The sequence below is a fragment of the Gavia stellata genome, chromosome 2 (genome assembly GCF_030936135.1).
Source record: "Gavia stellata isolate bGavSte3 chromosome 2, bGavSte3.hap2, whole genome shotgun sequence".
Lineage (NCBI taxonomy): Eukaryota > Metazoa > Chordata > Aves > Gaviiformes > Gaviidae > Gavia > Gavia stellata.
Window position 1 is genome coordinate 109,097,146 of NC_082595.1, and position 17,500 is coordinate 109,114,645.

General features: G+C 41.5%; 1 protein-coding gene across 1 annotated transcript in view; it reads right to left on the minus strand.

The window, feature by feature from the left end:
* The window catches only part of PKHD1 (PKHD1 ciliary IPT domain containing fibrocystin/polyductin), a 267,464-nt gene that overhangs the window by 114,133 nt on the left and 135,831 nt on the right, over window positions 1–17,500 (minus strand). Inside the window, exons 45-48 of the mRNA XM_059831956.1 lie at window positions 14,888–15,023; window positions 12,937–13,183; window positions 2,470–2,647; window positions 1,762–1,957 (exon numbers count right to left, since the gene is read on the minus strand). Coding sequence (XP_059687939.1) covers window positions 1,762–1,957; window positions 2,470–2,647; window positions 12,937–13,183; window positions 14,888–15,023 — 757 coding nt within the window. The remainder of the gene's footprint in view (window positions 1–1,761; window positions 1,958–2,469; window positions 2,648–12,936; window positions 13,184–14,887; window positions 15,024–17,500) is intronic.

A 17,500-nucleotide genomic window follows, 5' to 3' on the forward strand; every position in this document is an offset into this window, starting at 1 on the left:
AATAATAAAACCATATTTCTTCTTTCATGGCATGACCTTGGGTGAGGCTTAGACTCAACAGCTAGATTTATACTAGCCAATCTACACAGAATCACACAGAATCATACAGAACCACTAAGGTTGGAAAAGACCTGCAAGATCATCAAGTCCAACCATCAACCCAACACCACCATGCCCACTAAACCATCTCCCGCAGTGCCACGTCTACACGTTTTTTGAACACCTTCAGTGATGGTGGACTTGATGACTTGATGGTGGACTTGATGATCTTACAGGTCTTTTCCAACCGTAGTGATTCTGTGGTGACTCCACCACCTCCCTGGGCAGCCTGTCCCAATGCTTGACCACTCTCTCAGGAAAGAAATTTTTCCTAATAGCCAGTCTAAACCTCCCCTGGCACCACTTGAGGCCATTTCCTCCTGTATCTATATCTATACTATATCTAACCAGGGCCAGGACATGGAACTAAGAGCTGTACCCCAATAATCTACACGGCCATATTGCTGGCCAAGTTCCTGGCACAGCTTTGGCTGAGACCAATGCACTCTCCCAGATGGTGACCATTACAGTTTGGAAGTTGGCACAGGACAGGGATCTTTCCTAATTTAAAGCCTGGGTGCATCCAGCCTGTTTTGAGAGATAAAACGTTAAGCTGTATGGACACAAGCTGTGCTATGCCAGTTGGCTGCAGGACCAGAGATGGATGCAGCAAGTGTGACCCTCAGACTGAGGTTAAGGTATGGGCTTCTCCATTTCTCCTCAAATGTACATTGGACAATTGTCATTGCTGTCAGACTAAGCTCGGTGGATTACCGTTCCAGCCCTGTTTTCCTGTCCACTGTCCCACTGATTGTTCTAGTTGCTCATTCCTAAACAGATCATACATGAGAAACCATTTGCAGGCCATCTCATCAGTGCAAACCAAGAGAAATTCGTTAAAACTAACGGTTTAGATTAGTGGTAAAATTTTCTGTTACTCTGAAATTCAGCATCTTTATACTTTAGCTTCCCTGTATGACAGTCGTGAAGGATAAGCTATGCTTCTCACAGGCACTGAAATGTTTTTGTGATTCCTGGTCCTACTATTATTGATATTGTCAACAATCATTGCCTTGCCGTTTACATATAGAACTTAGACCCTTATAAGATCATTTCCTTGAGAATGGGAATCATAGAAAATGTCCCAAATTTAAAAGAATAAATGAAACTTGAATAAGTATCAGTAAATACTTGAATTTCTTTAAAAAATGACCACCATGCTTCATGATCTACTATACAAAGCCAACACACTCAAATGTAAAGGTCTATCTCGTCTTTGGAAGTTTCCAGTCATAGGAAAAATTCTCCCCAATAATCCTATTGCCTTCAGTGGGCTCAGCCTAGATAGATTGCACATGATTTATTAATGATACATGAGACATGGGACCAGCTGACAACAGAGATCATTAGTGGAATTTAATGCCTTTTCCTCTCCAAAACACCAATTCAAATTCAACTGATGTCACATCCCCCACTATTTATGATACATTCCTTTTGTTGATAGATCAGGCATCAGATAGATCAGATAGAGATGGACCTGATGTGCATGCATCTACCTATTTGATTTGATCTTTTTGAAGGACCTTTCACTTATTGAAAGCCACTGAAAGATGGCCTTGTGTCTGAGGCCTTACATAGTTTGAGGAGTTAAATTAAACAGACACAAGCCCTGTCACCATTCTTGAACAAAAAGGTACATCGCATCCCTCATGTTGCACTTACCCAAATAGGTTAGCTTCCTCAGTCTGCTGTCAAGATACCAGTCACAGCTCCTATGATGTCCGTATGATGGCAGCGATTGGAGTGGCTGTCCCGTCCTTGTCCCACAGGACACCACAACCTCAGGATGGGCAGGAAGATCCTTGTGTTCCACCAGCAAGTAATTCCCAGTCACGAAGTTGCTAAATGTCACTGAATACTAAAGAAGAGGGAACGAAAATAAACATGCCTGTGTCTGTGATTAGATCTCCATGGAGTGCAGTATAAAGGGATAAAAAGGATGGTGCTTCTCCCAGGGAACATCTTCTTTTGCAAAATGTGTGTTGGAAACATGGAAGAGAGATGTAAAATTAAGTAGCAGGTGATGGTGAATGCAGACAAAATCAATTCCCCCATCACCTTTAAAAGGTGCAGAGGAACGATGTCTTCTGAAAACCATGCTTCAGTATGTCTTAAGGTAGTACAAATTTTGTTGATTCCTAAGCACCACACTGAACTTTCATCTAAGATGTCCAAAATCATCTTCCTGCTCCAAGTTACTACTGAGAGTTTCAGGGATTGGTCATCATATCTAAGCCCTGCCTATAAATATATAGAGATTTTCTCAGCGCACTTAACACTTTTTTCCCTCTCTCTGCTCACCCAGAAAGATGAAAGCATGATTATCTCTTCCAAATATAATTTTGAAATTATAAAAAATTCCCATGTTACCTGGAGCTGTTTGCTGACCAAAGGGTTGTCAAATGTCAACGCATAAGTCTCTTTATCCAAGAGGAGAACCATCCAGCCATACAGGTTTGATAAAGTATCAGGGACAAAATTGACTGTGGTTGTCTTATTCCTACTGTCAGTCACAGTTAAATTATAGGGAATGTCTGGAGCCTCTTTTCTGGAGGAAAAAAATATAATCACATTTTTTCACTGAACTCTGTCATTTTGCAACCTTTACAGTTATGTTTTTATTTGAATTACAGTAGTATATGCTGGCTGTCTCTCAGAATGTGACTTCATTTGTGTACTTCTTTACAAATACGGTAAGAAATGATGTCTGCCTGAACTGCTGTAAAAAAAGACAGAGAGAAAGAGAGACGAAGGGTGGAGGAATAAAGGCACAGAGGAGCAAAGTTTGTGCCAAAGCAGAGCAATGGCAACAGCCAGGGTACTAACTCCTACTGTCAGAGTATTTCCCCATCCACCAGACTCATGAGCCTTAGGTTCAACTTTTAGGATCTTCATCTTCATGAAATTTGACAGAGTTTTCTGATTACTCACTCACATTTGAGCAGTCAAAAGTTTCATCAAGGCTGAAGGTGCAAAAATCCTGTGTAATTCAAAAAGCTGCTCTGAGCCCAGGTCAGCATACAGTATGAAGCTGGGGCTGCTGCAAACTGATGGAACCCTTCACAAACTGGGTGAGCTTTGAGTACAGCAGTTCTTCTGAGCATCTAAATGAGAACTCACACTGCTTCACATCTGGAATGAGACTGGGAAGGTCTCCTCTCCTTCTAGAGGCAACGAGGGACATCAAGCTCCTCCAGAGTATGTCAGATGTGAGGTAAGCTAAAATGTTCTCTGGAGCTGATGTTTCTCCATGACCTCAATTAATCTGGGTGACAAGAATTCCACATTAGAAATTGCATTTTGATATCAAAACTCAGGAATAATAAAACCTAGCCTAAGAATCTCCTCCCTGTCCTTTTACTGCACACACATGCACAGACTGCCTAAGCTCGTCTGAGAATTTGACGCATCTCATTGTGGCACCCCTCTCTGTAGCAACTGGCAGAGATTATTCCCCACCCTCAGCATGGTCCCAGTTGGCTTGCAAAGGGATTGATGCAGGGTTGGCTATGCCACTGAAGATACAGGAGGAGCTCTGATGGAAGCATCCAAAATCCTAGCAAGAGTCACCCATCACCACCACCAGCCCTGCCAACACTAGGCATGCTTGCAAGAAAATTAGGGTTGCAGCTGCACAACTGCAACTAACAAGTTTTTTCCTGCTTCTTGCAATCTTCACTTTATACTTGGGGAATTGCTAGGGATACACGTCCTGGGACTGCAGATCTCATTCGCTGCTGAAGAGAAGCCTTGCTGGCTTGCCAAGGTACTCTGAGGCCATGATTCTGCCATAAAGATGAACGTGTCAGATTTATACATGAATCAAGTGCTGCTGCAGGATCAAGGCAGGTTGGCAGTTTCACCTTTAGTCCACTTAGTCAGTTTTGGCATTTGAGCTGACACTAAGCTTAAAACACCGCCCCCCCCCCGCCCCTTTTAAGCATATCTAAATTGGTATTTCTAAATATTGGAGTATTACCCTACAACTAGAGATCTCAGCATATTAACCAACCCTCCACACTGGATATGGCTTGCTTACCCAAGATAGACAGTGCTAACTCATGTCATCCTGAAAATTGCCTGTTTGTATTTGCAATTTTTGGTTGTTTTTCTCCTTGCTGCTTTGAGGCCAGTACATAATTACAATAGCAGTCATCTTGGAGGAAGGTTGTCTGCAGATTATTTTTTTTTTCTCTTGTAAAATCAGTTCGGGGGTATTTTTGTTATTCTGGTGGCTGTCACTTTGGCAACAGACTTTCTGGTTATCCAGAAACATTCAGCTGAGAAACAGCAGTGGGAAACAGGAGAAGTGTGAATCAGCAGAAAATCACTCAACCAGAAGATATTGGCAGACCAATGAAACTGACTGGAAGGAGTTTATAAGGCTTAAACAGCTTTTGTACTACTAATAAACCTCCTCTTATAGGCATTAACTGGACCAGGATATTAGGCTGCTAATTAAGCAAGTAAATGACAACAAGCACATTATTGCCACAGTTACCAGCACCTGCACAGGTATTCAGGAAAACATTTCTAGCAGCAGAAGCACGCCGCACATAATGTGGTGCAACATTAAACTCTCCTGCTCATCAGAAATTGCCTTATTGAGTTACAAAGGTGCACAACGCCACAGCAAGTGACGGAGACTCAGACCCGTCCTCTGTACAACGTAAATCCACGTGTTCCTGCTCTTTACTCATTTTACTCTTCATCGCTGGAGAAGTCTGATGAGACAGCTTGAAACACTTTTCTCAGGGACTTCTCCGTGGTACTTCCAAGAAGTTTTAAAGACAGAAAAGAAAGCCTGGAAGAGGCAATCCTGCTGGGATACAGGGAGGGATAGACGTCACCTGACTGATATGTCAGAAATTTAGGTGGCAATTCCACACTAGCCGAGTAGATTCACTAGCCTAGTGAATGTGAATTCACTAGGCAGTGAATTAAGTGTGAATCCAACTCTGTTGGACACCAATCTTGACAAGAGGTTATAAAGGCACCCCAAATAAATATCTTAAACTAGACAGCTAACTTCCAGCTGGCTACAGTTAAGTGAAATACATCTTTCCCAGTATGCCTACTTATAACAGACAAGACCTCTTTCCCTAGACTTCAAAGCTAGGATAGACTTTTGACTGCTTCAGACTCTACCAACTTTCTTTTTCAGTTAATTTTTCTCAGTCTTTGGGATAGCGAGACAGGGAGCCTTCACTGGAGAATCTTTGGTTTGGAAAAGCCTTTTTTTTATGCCAGAAAGCCTTTCTGAGGAAGAAAGCTTTGCATGGTTTCATACCATGATACTCTGGATTCCCTGACCTTCACCTGGAAGTTTGTTCATGACCCAGGAGGGAAAGGGAGCCAGAGATATCTTATGGCCTGAAATCTCTGGGGTTTCCTTGACCTGGAATGCTGCGTTCTTGCCTTTTACATACCTTGCTCAAGGTGTTGCCACCCACAAACACATACCCGACTCCTGATAGAGTGCCAGCACACCAAACCAAAAATTTGGGGAACCTGAAAAACTTTGCAGGTCTCCATAGAAGTTAACTGGTACAAGGCAACAATGACCCTGAGACTACATTCACCTTGAAAGGATGTCACTGTGCATGTTTTTTTCACCTATATGCCAAACAGACACCAAAATACAAGTACCCTACTAATGGAATTAACCAGCCACAATTAGCACCATTTCCATTTGCCCTAAATAGCCAGCGATTTCACTGTGCCCTAAATAGCCACCAATCTACCTCTCCTTAATGTTAATGAAGCAGAGTAGCGCACACACACATGAGTGTTTCTAATTCAGAGGATCCGAGGGAGCCTGCATGCATCATTAACATGGAGAGCTTCATTATCAGACGAAAGAGCCTTCCCCTGAACTTCCCTTGGCTTTATTTGAAAGAAACTAGGAGGCAATGGTCTTAATGCAAAATTAACCCTCACTTTAAACTGCTGGAAGCCTTTACAAAGTGTAAAGGGAAAAAAAAGGATGACTCATTGAAAAGGCTGTATTTTTATATTGAAGCAGGTTTCAATTAAGGAGCAATTTGCTTTAGAAATATGGCAGGATTACTGGATAGGACTTTACAGTCTGAGCCACAATTTACCAATTGTGATTGTATAAACTGTTATGTAATTTAGCTCAAGTGCATTGTGCAGAACTGCTCAACATAGATGGGCCACAAAGGATTTGTTAAACCAATGAACAACATCAAGTAGAACAAATATTAACTCTCCTGTTTATGTTTACCATTAACTTACTTATCCTAAGGGTCCATATCTTTGTGCATGAAGGCAGACGCTGTGTTTAGCTCTAAAAGCTTTCTGTTTGATACATTTGTGTAATAATCCATTATGATTATCCCTCTCCAAAACAGGAAACAATATAGCATTGAACTTCAAATGGGACACCAAATGTCTATGTCAACAGTCCAATTTATTGTTGGCCAAATGGAGGTTAATTCCAAATTATGACCATACCAAACACTTTACAGGTTTGATGCTGGGCTCAAACCCCATTCATTTTATTTTAATTGCCAAAAATTAAGAGTTTTCAGCTGTTTTAAGCAAATGTGTGTATCTTTGTTGAGAGACCAAAGACATGATTCAAATCTGCCTTATATTACAAACCCTTATCATCAGTGATTTTTTGCACGCATGGGTCTTTTCGAAAATAACTAGATCTTTGTTCCTAATCCTGAGTAACCACTACATGATAGGCGTTCTGAATTTGAAGTAAAAGAAGAATTGAGATGATGTCCCAGGAGCAGAGAGGATTGTGACTGACAACCTAGGATGGATTCATCTGAAGTAGCTTTTGAGTTTTCTACCTCTGGCTTCCTAACTCCTCTCCGTTCTTATATCAGTTCCCCAGCTCCTATAGTTTACAGGCTGATATTTTAAGGAAAACTAAAATCAGATGCAAATTCTGAGCTGGAAAGTGGCTGGCAATCAAGCAGTTCAAACATCTCTGCAGTGTAAGCATAGCAAAGATCTGCAGAGGACCACTTTGTCACTCCACTTATCCCATGTCAGGCAGAGCTCTTAAGCATCCAAAGCGGATCTGAAAACCTGGGCGCTGGTACTCTGGGCATGGTTTTACTGCACCTCCATTGTCCACTTGTAGTCCTCTCTCTACAAATTAATACAAGTTCAGGGCTAATAATACATTGGTTATGACAATGAGTCCCAGCTGGCATATCTGGCTTGGATCTATCCAGCCCTCAAGAAGCATCCAACCAGACTGTTAGGCTTTTTCTTGCAAGCAAAGAAAGTGTAGGGCTAGCAAATGCTGCCTCAATGCTAAATATATCTCCCTGCACCCAGAAACATCCCAGACAACAGTCAAGCTGAGGAGGTAGGCGTGGGAAAACATCTTCTCTTGCAGACTCATAAGCCTGCGCAGGATCTGGCTTTGCTGCCAATACCCCAGACTGCAGGGTGAATGGGAAGGGGTCCTACACTGGGAACCAAATTTCTCTTGGCTGCTTTGGTGGGATGTCTCAGATGCTAGAAATATAGCGTAATAAGAGTTGAACCTCAGAAGTTTAGCTGATGTGTTGGTTAACTGAACAGTCAACAGCCAATGATTTAATATTTGCCTTCCACGCTATGCCATGGGAGCCCTGAGAGGGCTGTGAGTGTGTAAGCTGCCCCATGTGTGAATATGGTCATGTCCACAGGGAGGATACATGACCAGATAGCAACTGAGCATGTACACATTGAGAGAAGAAGTGCGATCGTAAGGGTGTTTCACAGCAGGGGGGTGTTCATCGGAAGGCACCACAGTAAGTAAATATCAAAGGAAAAGCAAAACTAGAGTAACCATTTGAACTCTCTTCAAGACTCAAAGACACAGAGGTAGGGGGTATGCTATTCTTTTCACACTAACCCATCAGCAGCGGCTGGGTTTGCAGCAACTGAATGCATGCACTACAGGAGAGGATATTAGACCAGATTTAAGAATTAAGGCTATAAAGAAGAAAGTTAATCTTTTCCTCTGCAGCAGCTAAGAAGAGGGAAGCAATAAAAAGCTTGAACTACAAGACTGGTGCTGAGCAAGTCCCAGGTTTCCGCAGTGAGAAGGGGAAAGCAAATGAAAGGGAACAAGAGGCAAACTTGCTTCTGGTATGCATAGCCACAAAGTGTTTGGAGTCCCCTTTGCCGCAAGGTGCTGCCTGGCTGCCGATTATTCTAATGCTCTCGTCTTGTAAAAATTATGCATAATGTGAAGAAACTTTTAAAGTCACTTAATCATGTTATGACAATTTTTTAATGAAAATTTGTTTTAATATTAATAGAGACTCATATTTTCATGATAATATGGGTAGCGGTGGCATTTGGAGCAGCCGTATCTAGCCTCCAGCCATGCTGTGCTGTGCCATGGCATAAGCTGTTCTTCAGACTACTCAATAACTTTCTCACATATAAATTTATAAAGACTTTTATAAGCTTCAATTACATTTTTAAAAGACATAAAAACCCTCTTTAAAGTGTGCTTAAGTGACACATTAGTTTAACTTTCAACTGGACTTCATGAAGAAGGCTTTTGTTACAGCAATGCGAGCTTGGAAATGGATCCCCGTTGCTCTGGAAGTTGTTGGGTGAAGCGATTCAGGACAGAGAGTCAAGAAATGCTCAAGACACTTTTTTTCTATTAAAAAAGGGTTCCTAGGGTTTTTCTCTAACAAAACCCCCGTTTTTTGCAAAACATACATATTGGGGGAAAAAAGTGCCAATACACTACGTGTACTCTGGGAAATTAAACAGCACGAAAATAAAGAGTCAATCACTTTGCCCACATTGTAACTGTTAAATAACTAAAATGGTCCCAGGCATGCTTTTAGCTTGTGCCAACAAGCCCTATCCCAGACAGCTCCCAGACGGGGGAATCTTTCCTAAAATGTAGCACTGATGCAACTTCCCTGATGTTTTGGAGGCTAAGCAGGTTAATGGAGGTTAATAATGGCCAAGCCCTGCCAGTTGCCCTCAGGGTCAGGAAATGAGCCTGAGGTTGCTGGGATAGAGGTTGCTATACCAGGACTCTCCGCTCAAAATCCATGACTTGCCTCAGCCTTTAAGATTGTTGGCGCTGGAGTTCATCTCTGAAACTCAGAGGAAGCAAAAATCCACCACCTCAAGCTCATGCTTTTTATTGAAGAGCCCAGAGAATGCAGCACTCTAGACCAAGAGAGAGCTACTGAGCACGGGACATGAGACTGTTTTACTGTTACTGCCTGAAAACTCTTTGTACAGTGTGACTTCATGCCAAAATGAGGATGCTCCTGTGCTATGACTTTGGCCTGATGATCAGCAAATGCGTGTTCAGTGCTTAAGGCTTGGGCTCAGAGGTTTGTAATCTGGTTTTCACCCCTGGTTTTAATAGCAACTCTGTCTTACTGACTACAGGGACTTACCACAAGTGGTAAGTACAATTAGGAGCTAGCAAGTTGCAGATCTGGTCGCGTACTCCAGGCCTGGTAGAGCACAACAGAAGGATTTCTTCCAGAGCAATTTTTAATTCTTTGCCCATCAGAAACTGAAGAAAGCCAAGCAACAGTACTTTCATCTTTTTACTGAGATTAGATGAATCCAAGAGACTGCCCTGTTAGGAAATTCTTCCTGTCACTCACCTATCTTTCTTCTCTCTGCTCAACCTCAGCCAATTGCTCCTAGTCATGTTTTGTTGTTTTAATCCTAAACTATTCCCTTTTTATTGTGAACACTCTTCAAATACATCTGGACAAAATTCACCCTCTCTTCTTCTCCCCCCACCCCCTCATCCTCTGGTCATGCTGTGGATATTTTATTAATTGACTTTCATCCTTAATGCCCTCCAGCTCCTTTCATTCCCCACCCTGTTCCTCTACCAGGTCCATTTTGGAGCGCTGTCCGTGTGACCAAAACCTCCCTGATTCACCGCCTTTACTTGGCTGCATGGTGACAGTCTTTCAACTTAACATGATGGTGATTTGGCTGGTAGGAGCTACTCGGGACGCAGGATCTGGAAGCAGAACAGGAGGATGTTCTCCGTCTCTCGGGTTACTCGAAGTACATAGTCCTCAAGAGGACAGGCTAACAGCTGGCCTCTGCTATTCGGACTGCCAAGTATCTTTGATGTAAGTTGACTCCCAGCTCGTGTAGATGAAGAGTAAGGAATGGAAAGAAAGATGACTTGCTTGAAAGAAAAGGTTGATTGAGAAGTGCCCGGCCATTGATATGATCTAAAACCCTTAAGCAATTTACTGGGGAAGATAAAGTTTAGGTCAGGGCTCAAACTTTTCCAGACTTCAACAGCAATGGTGCAGATGAACTCCTATTTGTACTCGCTTCTTAACTGCCTTTTGATGCAAGGAGGAATGAGGTGTATTGAATAGATTAGCTATCATGAATTATTAACATTCACATTGTAGCAGTACCCAAAAGGAATCAAATCAAATTACAGGCAATGTTGTGAGAAGCTCCATCCACCTGCACAGCATCGACCCAAAAAGCTGGTAGACCATATATAATCAAGGTAAACACAGACTAGAAAAGGAATTGATTTGCCTAAGACCTCATGGTTAACTAGTCCAGAAAGACATCTAACACAGTTGTATTTTGTCTTCTACCCAGTACCCTTTTTATTAAATCAGAATGATTCCCAACTCTTAATTTAGTGCAGACTTTTGTTTTCATTATGAGAAACAGTAATCACATGCAAAGCCTGTAGGTAGCTGAAAGTCTTAAAGTTTTCCCCTTCAATGGAACATGTGATTTATTTTTTTTTCCTATTTGGGAACAGTTGGGGTTTTTTTCTTCCTTCTTCTAAAACATGAATTATAAGACAGATGTGAATTATTAACAGCCCTCTGACAGAGCACTTCAGGATTTCTGCCTATGTACTGCTAACCTGAAACAGGAAAAAATGGATAATGGTTCAGGCTTGTACTTCAAAAAGAAAGGGAAATGTTGAGCAGGGCACTGGGAAGGGAAGATGAGCATGGGAAGAAAAGCAGGAGTGGTGTTTAGATCACTATTTCTTCACTGAAAGGGTTATCAAACATTGGCACAGACTGCCCAGGGAAGTGGTTGAGTCACCATCCCTGGAGGTATTTAAAAGACTGTGGATGTGGCACTTAGGGACATGGTTTAGTGGTGGACTTAGCAGGGTTAGGTTTGCGGTTGGACTCAATGATCTTAAAGGTCCTTTCAAACCTAAATGATTCTATGATCTTTCCAGTAATTTTTGCTGAATAAGCTCTAAGAGCTACAGCACAGATTTACTGTAGTCCCTTTCAACCATAAAGTAATTTGTTCATTTATGCTTTGAGTTCCTCTATCATGATTAAGACAACAAACAAATGGGTTGTCACTTCCATCTATAAAGAGTGGGATTATCACAAGTGCCCATTGAAATCAAGTGAAAACTGGCGTCTGAACTGTGGAAAAGCAATTATCTAGTGCCAAAAAAGTTCTGCCACTCACAGTAACAAAAGTTTATTCTTGAGTCTCATATCTCCTTTGTACCATTGTCTGATCCCATCATGTTGATGGGAAACCATAACTGTATAGACTGAAACAGGTTGCTTAGGTTGTGAGCCTTTATCAGTCTTATTAAGGTTTGATGATCTGAATTGACTAAATTCATCTCATAGCAAGCAAAGAACAGCAAAATGAAAGACCACAAAGTCCTGATGAGGTGGGTAAGAAAGGCATGGCTCCAACAGTGTGGCAGAAACATACCTACTGGAAAGTTTTCTTTTAATTAAATACATCATGAACTTATATATCTTCTATACAATAAGACAGTTTATGGCATGAGAGCTGGGCCCATGAAATCATAAAAAGTTGAATCCAGTTTTAGTAGAAAACATAATACATGATTCTGATAGTTTATGAAACTAACATAGGAATGAAATTAATGGCAAAAATTTTCTGCCTAAGACATGAAAAGCTACCCTATTGGTGACCACTTATTCTTTGGGAGAATTTGGGGAATCTCTCACAATAAGCATAAAAGGAAAGGCTCTCAGAATTTGACTTAAAATCTAATTAAATTCCAAATTGTTTTGGGTTTTTTTTTTTTTAAAGACTGCATCTTATTATCAGCTGAGGTGTTTCTCTCATGATTGGGAAGTATTTTGTAGGTCAACATTCCAAAAATCTTGGTAAAGTTTGCAATTTGTCCACTAAATCTTTGACTGTCTGGGACTTGGCCATCGATCTCACTTTGAACATCAGTGTCCACCTTGAGCTGGATTCTTATTTCTACAAAGGCCAGTTTATATCTCCCTGGTAATTTGAAGAGTGACAAAATAACCATGCACCACAGCCTCCACTTAAAGGCCCACTTAACACTGCCAGAATTGCTTCTGGACAGGAATCAAGACTATAGATAGGATAGCAAGGTAAGAAACATAAGCAGCTTGCTGAGAACATCAGAAAAAAATTGAACTTGGGCAGGCCATATCTAAATTAGTAAATAAAATAAAGACTGCCTTCTGGCCTGGAGGCCAGCTGGTATGCATAATTCTCATAGCTGTCCATACAGTTAAGTTCTCCTCTCCAGAAACATGACTGTGTCCAAATTGCCAGTTGGGAATGGTCCCTCTGCTATCTCTTAAACCATGCCTGAGAACTATCTGGGCGAGAACAAGTAGCCAGAACAAAACCAGTGCCAGAAACTACGTGGACAACAACATGGACTAATATATGGCAGTGCTCAGACTTCTGACCTAGTTTAGGACACAGCAGAGAGGCAGGAGTCTTGGGACCATGTTCAGACCCAGCAGCTCTCTCAATATAAAACATAGCAAGCAACATCCATGCCGATTTTTCAGAAATTGAATGGTTACTTACAAATGAAGAGACATACGGTGGAAAACAAGGTCACCGCCACAAACACTGCCACGAGAAGCTTGACTGAAGTTGGCAGTGGCAGTACAAGATACCGCAAGGATATCTGTGGAAGGGAGGAGATGACTTCCTTTCTGCCCCGTGACAGAGCCGTCGAGATCCTCAAGGATGGCAGAGTGAGGAAAGGGGAAGGACACTTGGAAAGGTGAGTTAATGAAGGTCAGGCGTTCAGCTCTCACTGTAAACCCACCTGGGGGGAACAAGCAGTATTTCAGAAACAGAGACTGACCTCTTCAAGTAATAGGCCTGAAGACATCTCTGGGGAAAAAGAGACTAGCTTCATTTCACCTTCGCTTTGGAAAAATACCTGCTGAGTCATAAAGAAGGGGAGATTCAGGAAAATAATTACATAAATAGAGATGGTTGTAGGAATTGCCTTTGCTGTGCTATGTCCAGTGCCCAGTTGTGACAGGACCTGTGGCTACAGACTCCTCTGATCCAGGTGCTGCTCCTGGCCCTACCAGCATCTCCTCAGTGACTCCAAACACTTCTTCGCAAGTCCCACGGCCAAAAGTTACAGTCCCCAAAACAGTGATTCTTATTGATCCTTTCTGCCTTGTTTATAAGATAAGGACTGTTTACGTATGTGTAAATATACTTGTGTGCATACGTACAGCACCTGGCACAATAAAGCCTTGGCTGAAAAGTGTGGCTGGAGGATCTTTTTGTTACTGTAACGGAAGTACCTACAAAAAGGAGGAATATTCATGCAGGCTAAAGCACAGGAAGTTTTTGAACACATTAATATTTCCAGAAATGTCAGAAAATCGTTGCCCCATGGACAATAACAAGTCAGTTTTGGCGTGAGTATTCATGCACCACATTGCCTGCTATTTGACTACCCTATTCTCAGTTGTAGCCTGTCTGAGTCAGATTTTACTATCCCTCCTGTCCTTTGATCTCATTTCCTGAAGTCTTTTTCTCTGTTATGTTATTGTAGGGCAGTATTCATTTATATATAAATATATTTAAGAGGTAATTGCAGTTGGAACATTCTTCAAAGAGCCTTTGGGTACCTCTTCAAAGCTCAAAGGATGCTTAGTTTACACGTTATCTTAGGCAAATTCACCTACGGTTTAGGCTGGCCTGAGGTAGGAGCTTGGTGAAATTCTGCGAGGTTGTGTCTATTAAAGAAGTCATTGCTTTTGAAATTTTACCTCCCAAAATGAAGAAGCAGAAGCAAGTAAGTGTATAAACCCCCCTTCCACTGAGAAAATGAAATCAGTGCAAAAATAAGGCTACCTTTGTCTTAAAAATCTGTGCGATATGTGGCTTCAACTAAGTGATGAAGTGATTTGCAAGGGAGATTGGAGAGAACCTGCAACCTCATCCTGCGCAGAGCAGAGCAGAGCAGCTAAAGGGTCTGGTTCAGCCCATCAGCAATGTCAGCAAAATGCACACACTAAAGAGGGTGAGTATTGTTGAGGACTGGTTGTTACACATATCTCTACAAGCCCAGCTCAGGGATTTTCTCAGTTCCTCTGAGCTGCACACGAAGAACAACATTTATCTTGCATCTACATATCATCATCTCCTGCCCCACCTCCCTGTGATAGCGGAAGAGGTTTTATCCATCTGCCCCAGCTGGCGAAGTGAAACAGAGAGTGACACTTTTGAAAACTGTTAATACAGCGAAACCTAAGGAGAGCGGGTATGCAAATACCTCAAAACCTAGCACTTGATAATTCACCTATAGCAAACATAGTGACAAGATTACAGAAGCAAAACTGGGCCAGTACTTTTCATCATTACACAATGTTTTTTTGTGGGATTCAGCTGAAATATCTATCAATGGCTGCCTGTGGAAACTATGAACTTTTAAACATCTGAATCTGAAATGGGAGGAAGCCAGGGACTGTGGAAACCCTGCTAAATAAGTGTAAATCAGACTCACCCTGCCCTTGGTAACAGCCAGAACAAGTCCTGATCGCTGTGCAAGTGTTCGCATCAAAGTTCCTGAAAGCTGTGTTGGAGATGAGTAGCTGGTATCTTTTGGGAGTTTTTAGTCCTGCTGACATACAGGTCCTATCCTGAAATGAAGAAATGAAGAACACTGGGAAACATATCACCATGCGAATCTCCAAGCCTAATGAGTCCAGGACGCAGCAGCTGGGACACAAGAATGTGATTGCATTCAAGCCCATGGTTGTGGGGCAATGTACGTTGTTTGAAGGACAGATGTAAGCTATTGCTTTGCAAATTCTGACAAGTAACATGTCTTTAATTCATCATTTGCAGTATGTGGTATTATTACATTCAGGGCAGTGATTGCCTCTTATGCTTTGTCTGGGTTGTTGCGTAGTAGTTAAGGTTGGACATTTGAAGGGAAAGTAAATTGCCCATTCCCTGGGAAGAAAGATTCCACCTGGAAGACACAGTGAGCAGATTTGTTTACAGTCCTTTTTACTTTACCTTGTCTTGTCCAGCAGGCAGGAAATTTCCCTACTCTACAAAGCTAATCATTATAATTTCTGTTCTAAGAAAAACCTGACTGCTGAAATTCAAAGCTCTTTTGTGTGATTGGGGATGGGGGGAAGCACGTAAGCTAAGCTCTCTTCAAAGCTCTAGTTGACTTCAGCATCCATCAGAGCAACAAGAAGTGGAAAGGAAGAGCAAAACCCACAAGTGGTGGGAAACACAATGGACAAACTAGATTTTGTGGTGATTGTAGGCCATGACACAGGGGAAGTGTACGTCCCTCTGCCATTTTATCTTGGAGACAGGCTGGGAAGAAGGATGTACTCAGAGCTAGTGGGTAGCCTGGAGGAGGAAGGGCTGGCAAGAATGTGTGATACTGTTTCTGAGGCCAATAAAAGCTTTTGTAGAACGACTCTCAAAAGCCGTAGTAGAGAATCAATTGAGAAATCCACCCTCTGTGAAAACATCCTCTTTAATTGAAAATGTAGAATGAAATGGACTTTTATAAATAGATTATTACTTCAAAGAGGTGGTGCTATCTTCATCTCATTAAGAGACAGTAGCTCCATCACCTTTTTTACTCTGAGGCCAAAACATCTGGGGTGATGGTCTTGGTTCTTGGGCCATCTTCTTCCAAGACACTGCTAAGCAGAAGTCCCTGGCTTCTGGTAACAAATTGGTCCATTGGTTTTTTGCTTACACTTGCCTGTTCTTCCATCCCACCCCCCTTTCTATCTTTTTTTTTTTTGTTTAGTTAATTTATTTTATTTAAATAAATAGCAAATAGAAGAAGGACGTGAGATGATAATTCCTCCCTAGTGTGTGTCACCTGTCTCAGACCTGCTTTCTCAGGAAGAAATGCTTCTCCTCGAATGGCTCCACAAGGACAACGAGATGCTTTATGAAAGCATGGAAGAGGTTTGCTGAATGTGTAGGAAGCTAACAAAAGTTTTCCCCTTGGCTTTTACAGGAGCTGGATTTAGCCCTGCCACTAATATTTTAATTGATCAAAGCCCCAGTTTTGAAATGCCCTGCTATTTCCAGAAAACAATCTTGTCTTAAAGCACTTCTTTCAAAAACTGGAAGGGCTAGCAGAGAGGAATATCCAAGGTTCCCATTAAATTAATGTCATAAAGTTTTAATTGATATTAAAGAGACATCATTATTAAAGGGAGAATTACATAAATTAAGATGTAAATTATGACAAGGAGGCTCTTATCATGAGATAATCAAAGATAATCACCCCCCTGGGGTACTGCAAGAAACAAGGCACAGCTGAGCGCCTCTAAATCTCTTAACAAGTACAACATTGGAGTCCTTCCATGGATCCTGCAAAGCAAAAACAAAGACATCCACCCTTTGGTGTCTGAGAGAAATTCATTGCGTCATTGGGATGCTGCAAGCTTGGACTGGTGAAGCCAGGATTTTATCTGAGCTACATATTTTCAATAGGTTTCTTTCTGTGAGCTTCTAAAGAAAACTCATTTAAAACTCTTTTTCTGCCAGTCAGAGAGAAAATTAATTTCATCAACAACAACAGAAAACTGAGCAGGGCAAAAAAGACCTCAAAATCATGAACAAGCAGCTGTGGCCAGTTGTAACTAGAATTCCATTGTTATCCATGTTATTAATCTGTTAACAACCTGGTAGCACCCAAAGGACTTTGTCCAGCTGCCTAAAGAAATAATGGAAGAAGATCATATTTACTGCATAAATGTTACATTTTGAAAACATATTTCATTCTCAAGTAAAAACGTAGCACTCTGCGTTCCAGGTGGACCAATCATGCTATGAGAGAGCAGAGGAAACCAAAGTGTTGACTAGGATAGAAATCAAATCTGTTGCTCCCCATCATTAGTCTCAAATCACTAAACTAAACCCTGTTGTGTATGGTTAAATGGTGTCTGGGTATATAGGAATTTATGTTAGAAAAGCTTGTTTAAACAAAAATTATGATTTCTCTCAAAAATTCAGGTTCTGGGAAATTCCAAGGTTTTTCTGAGACCATGGCAATCTTGGAAAAAAACATGACTAGGGAAAAAATTAACACTTATCTTACTAAAATCCTTCAGCTGGTAAGTTGAACTGA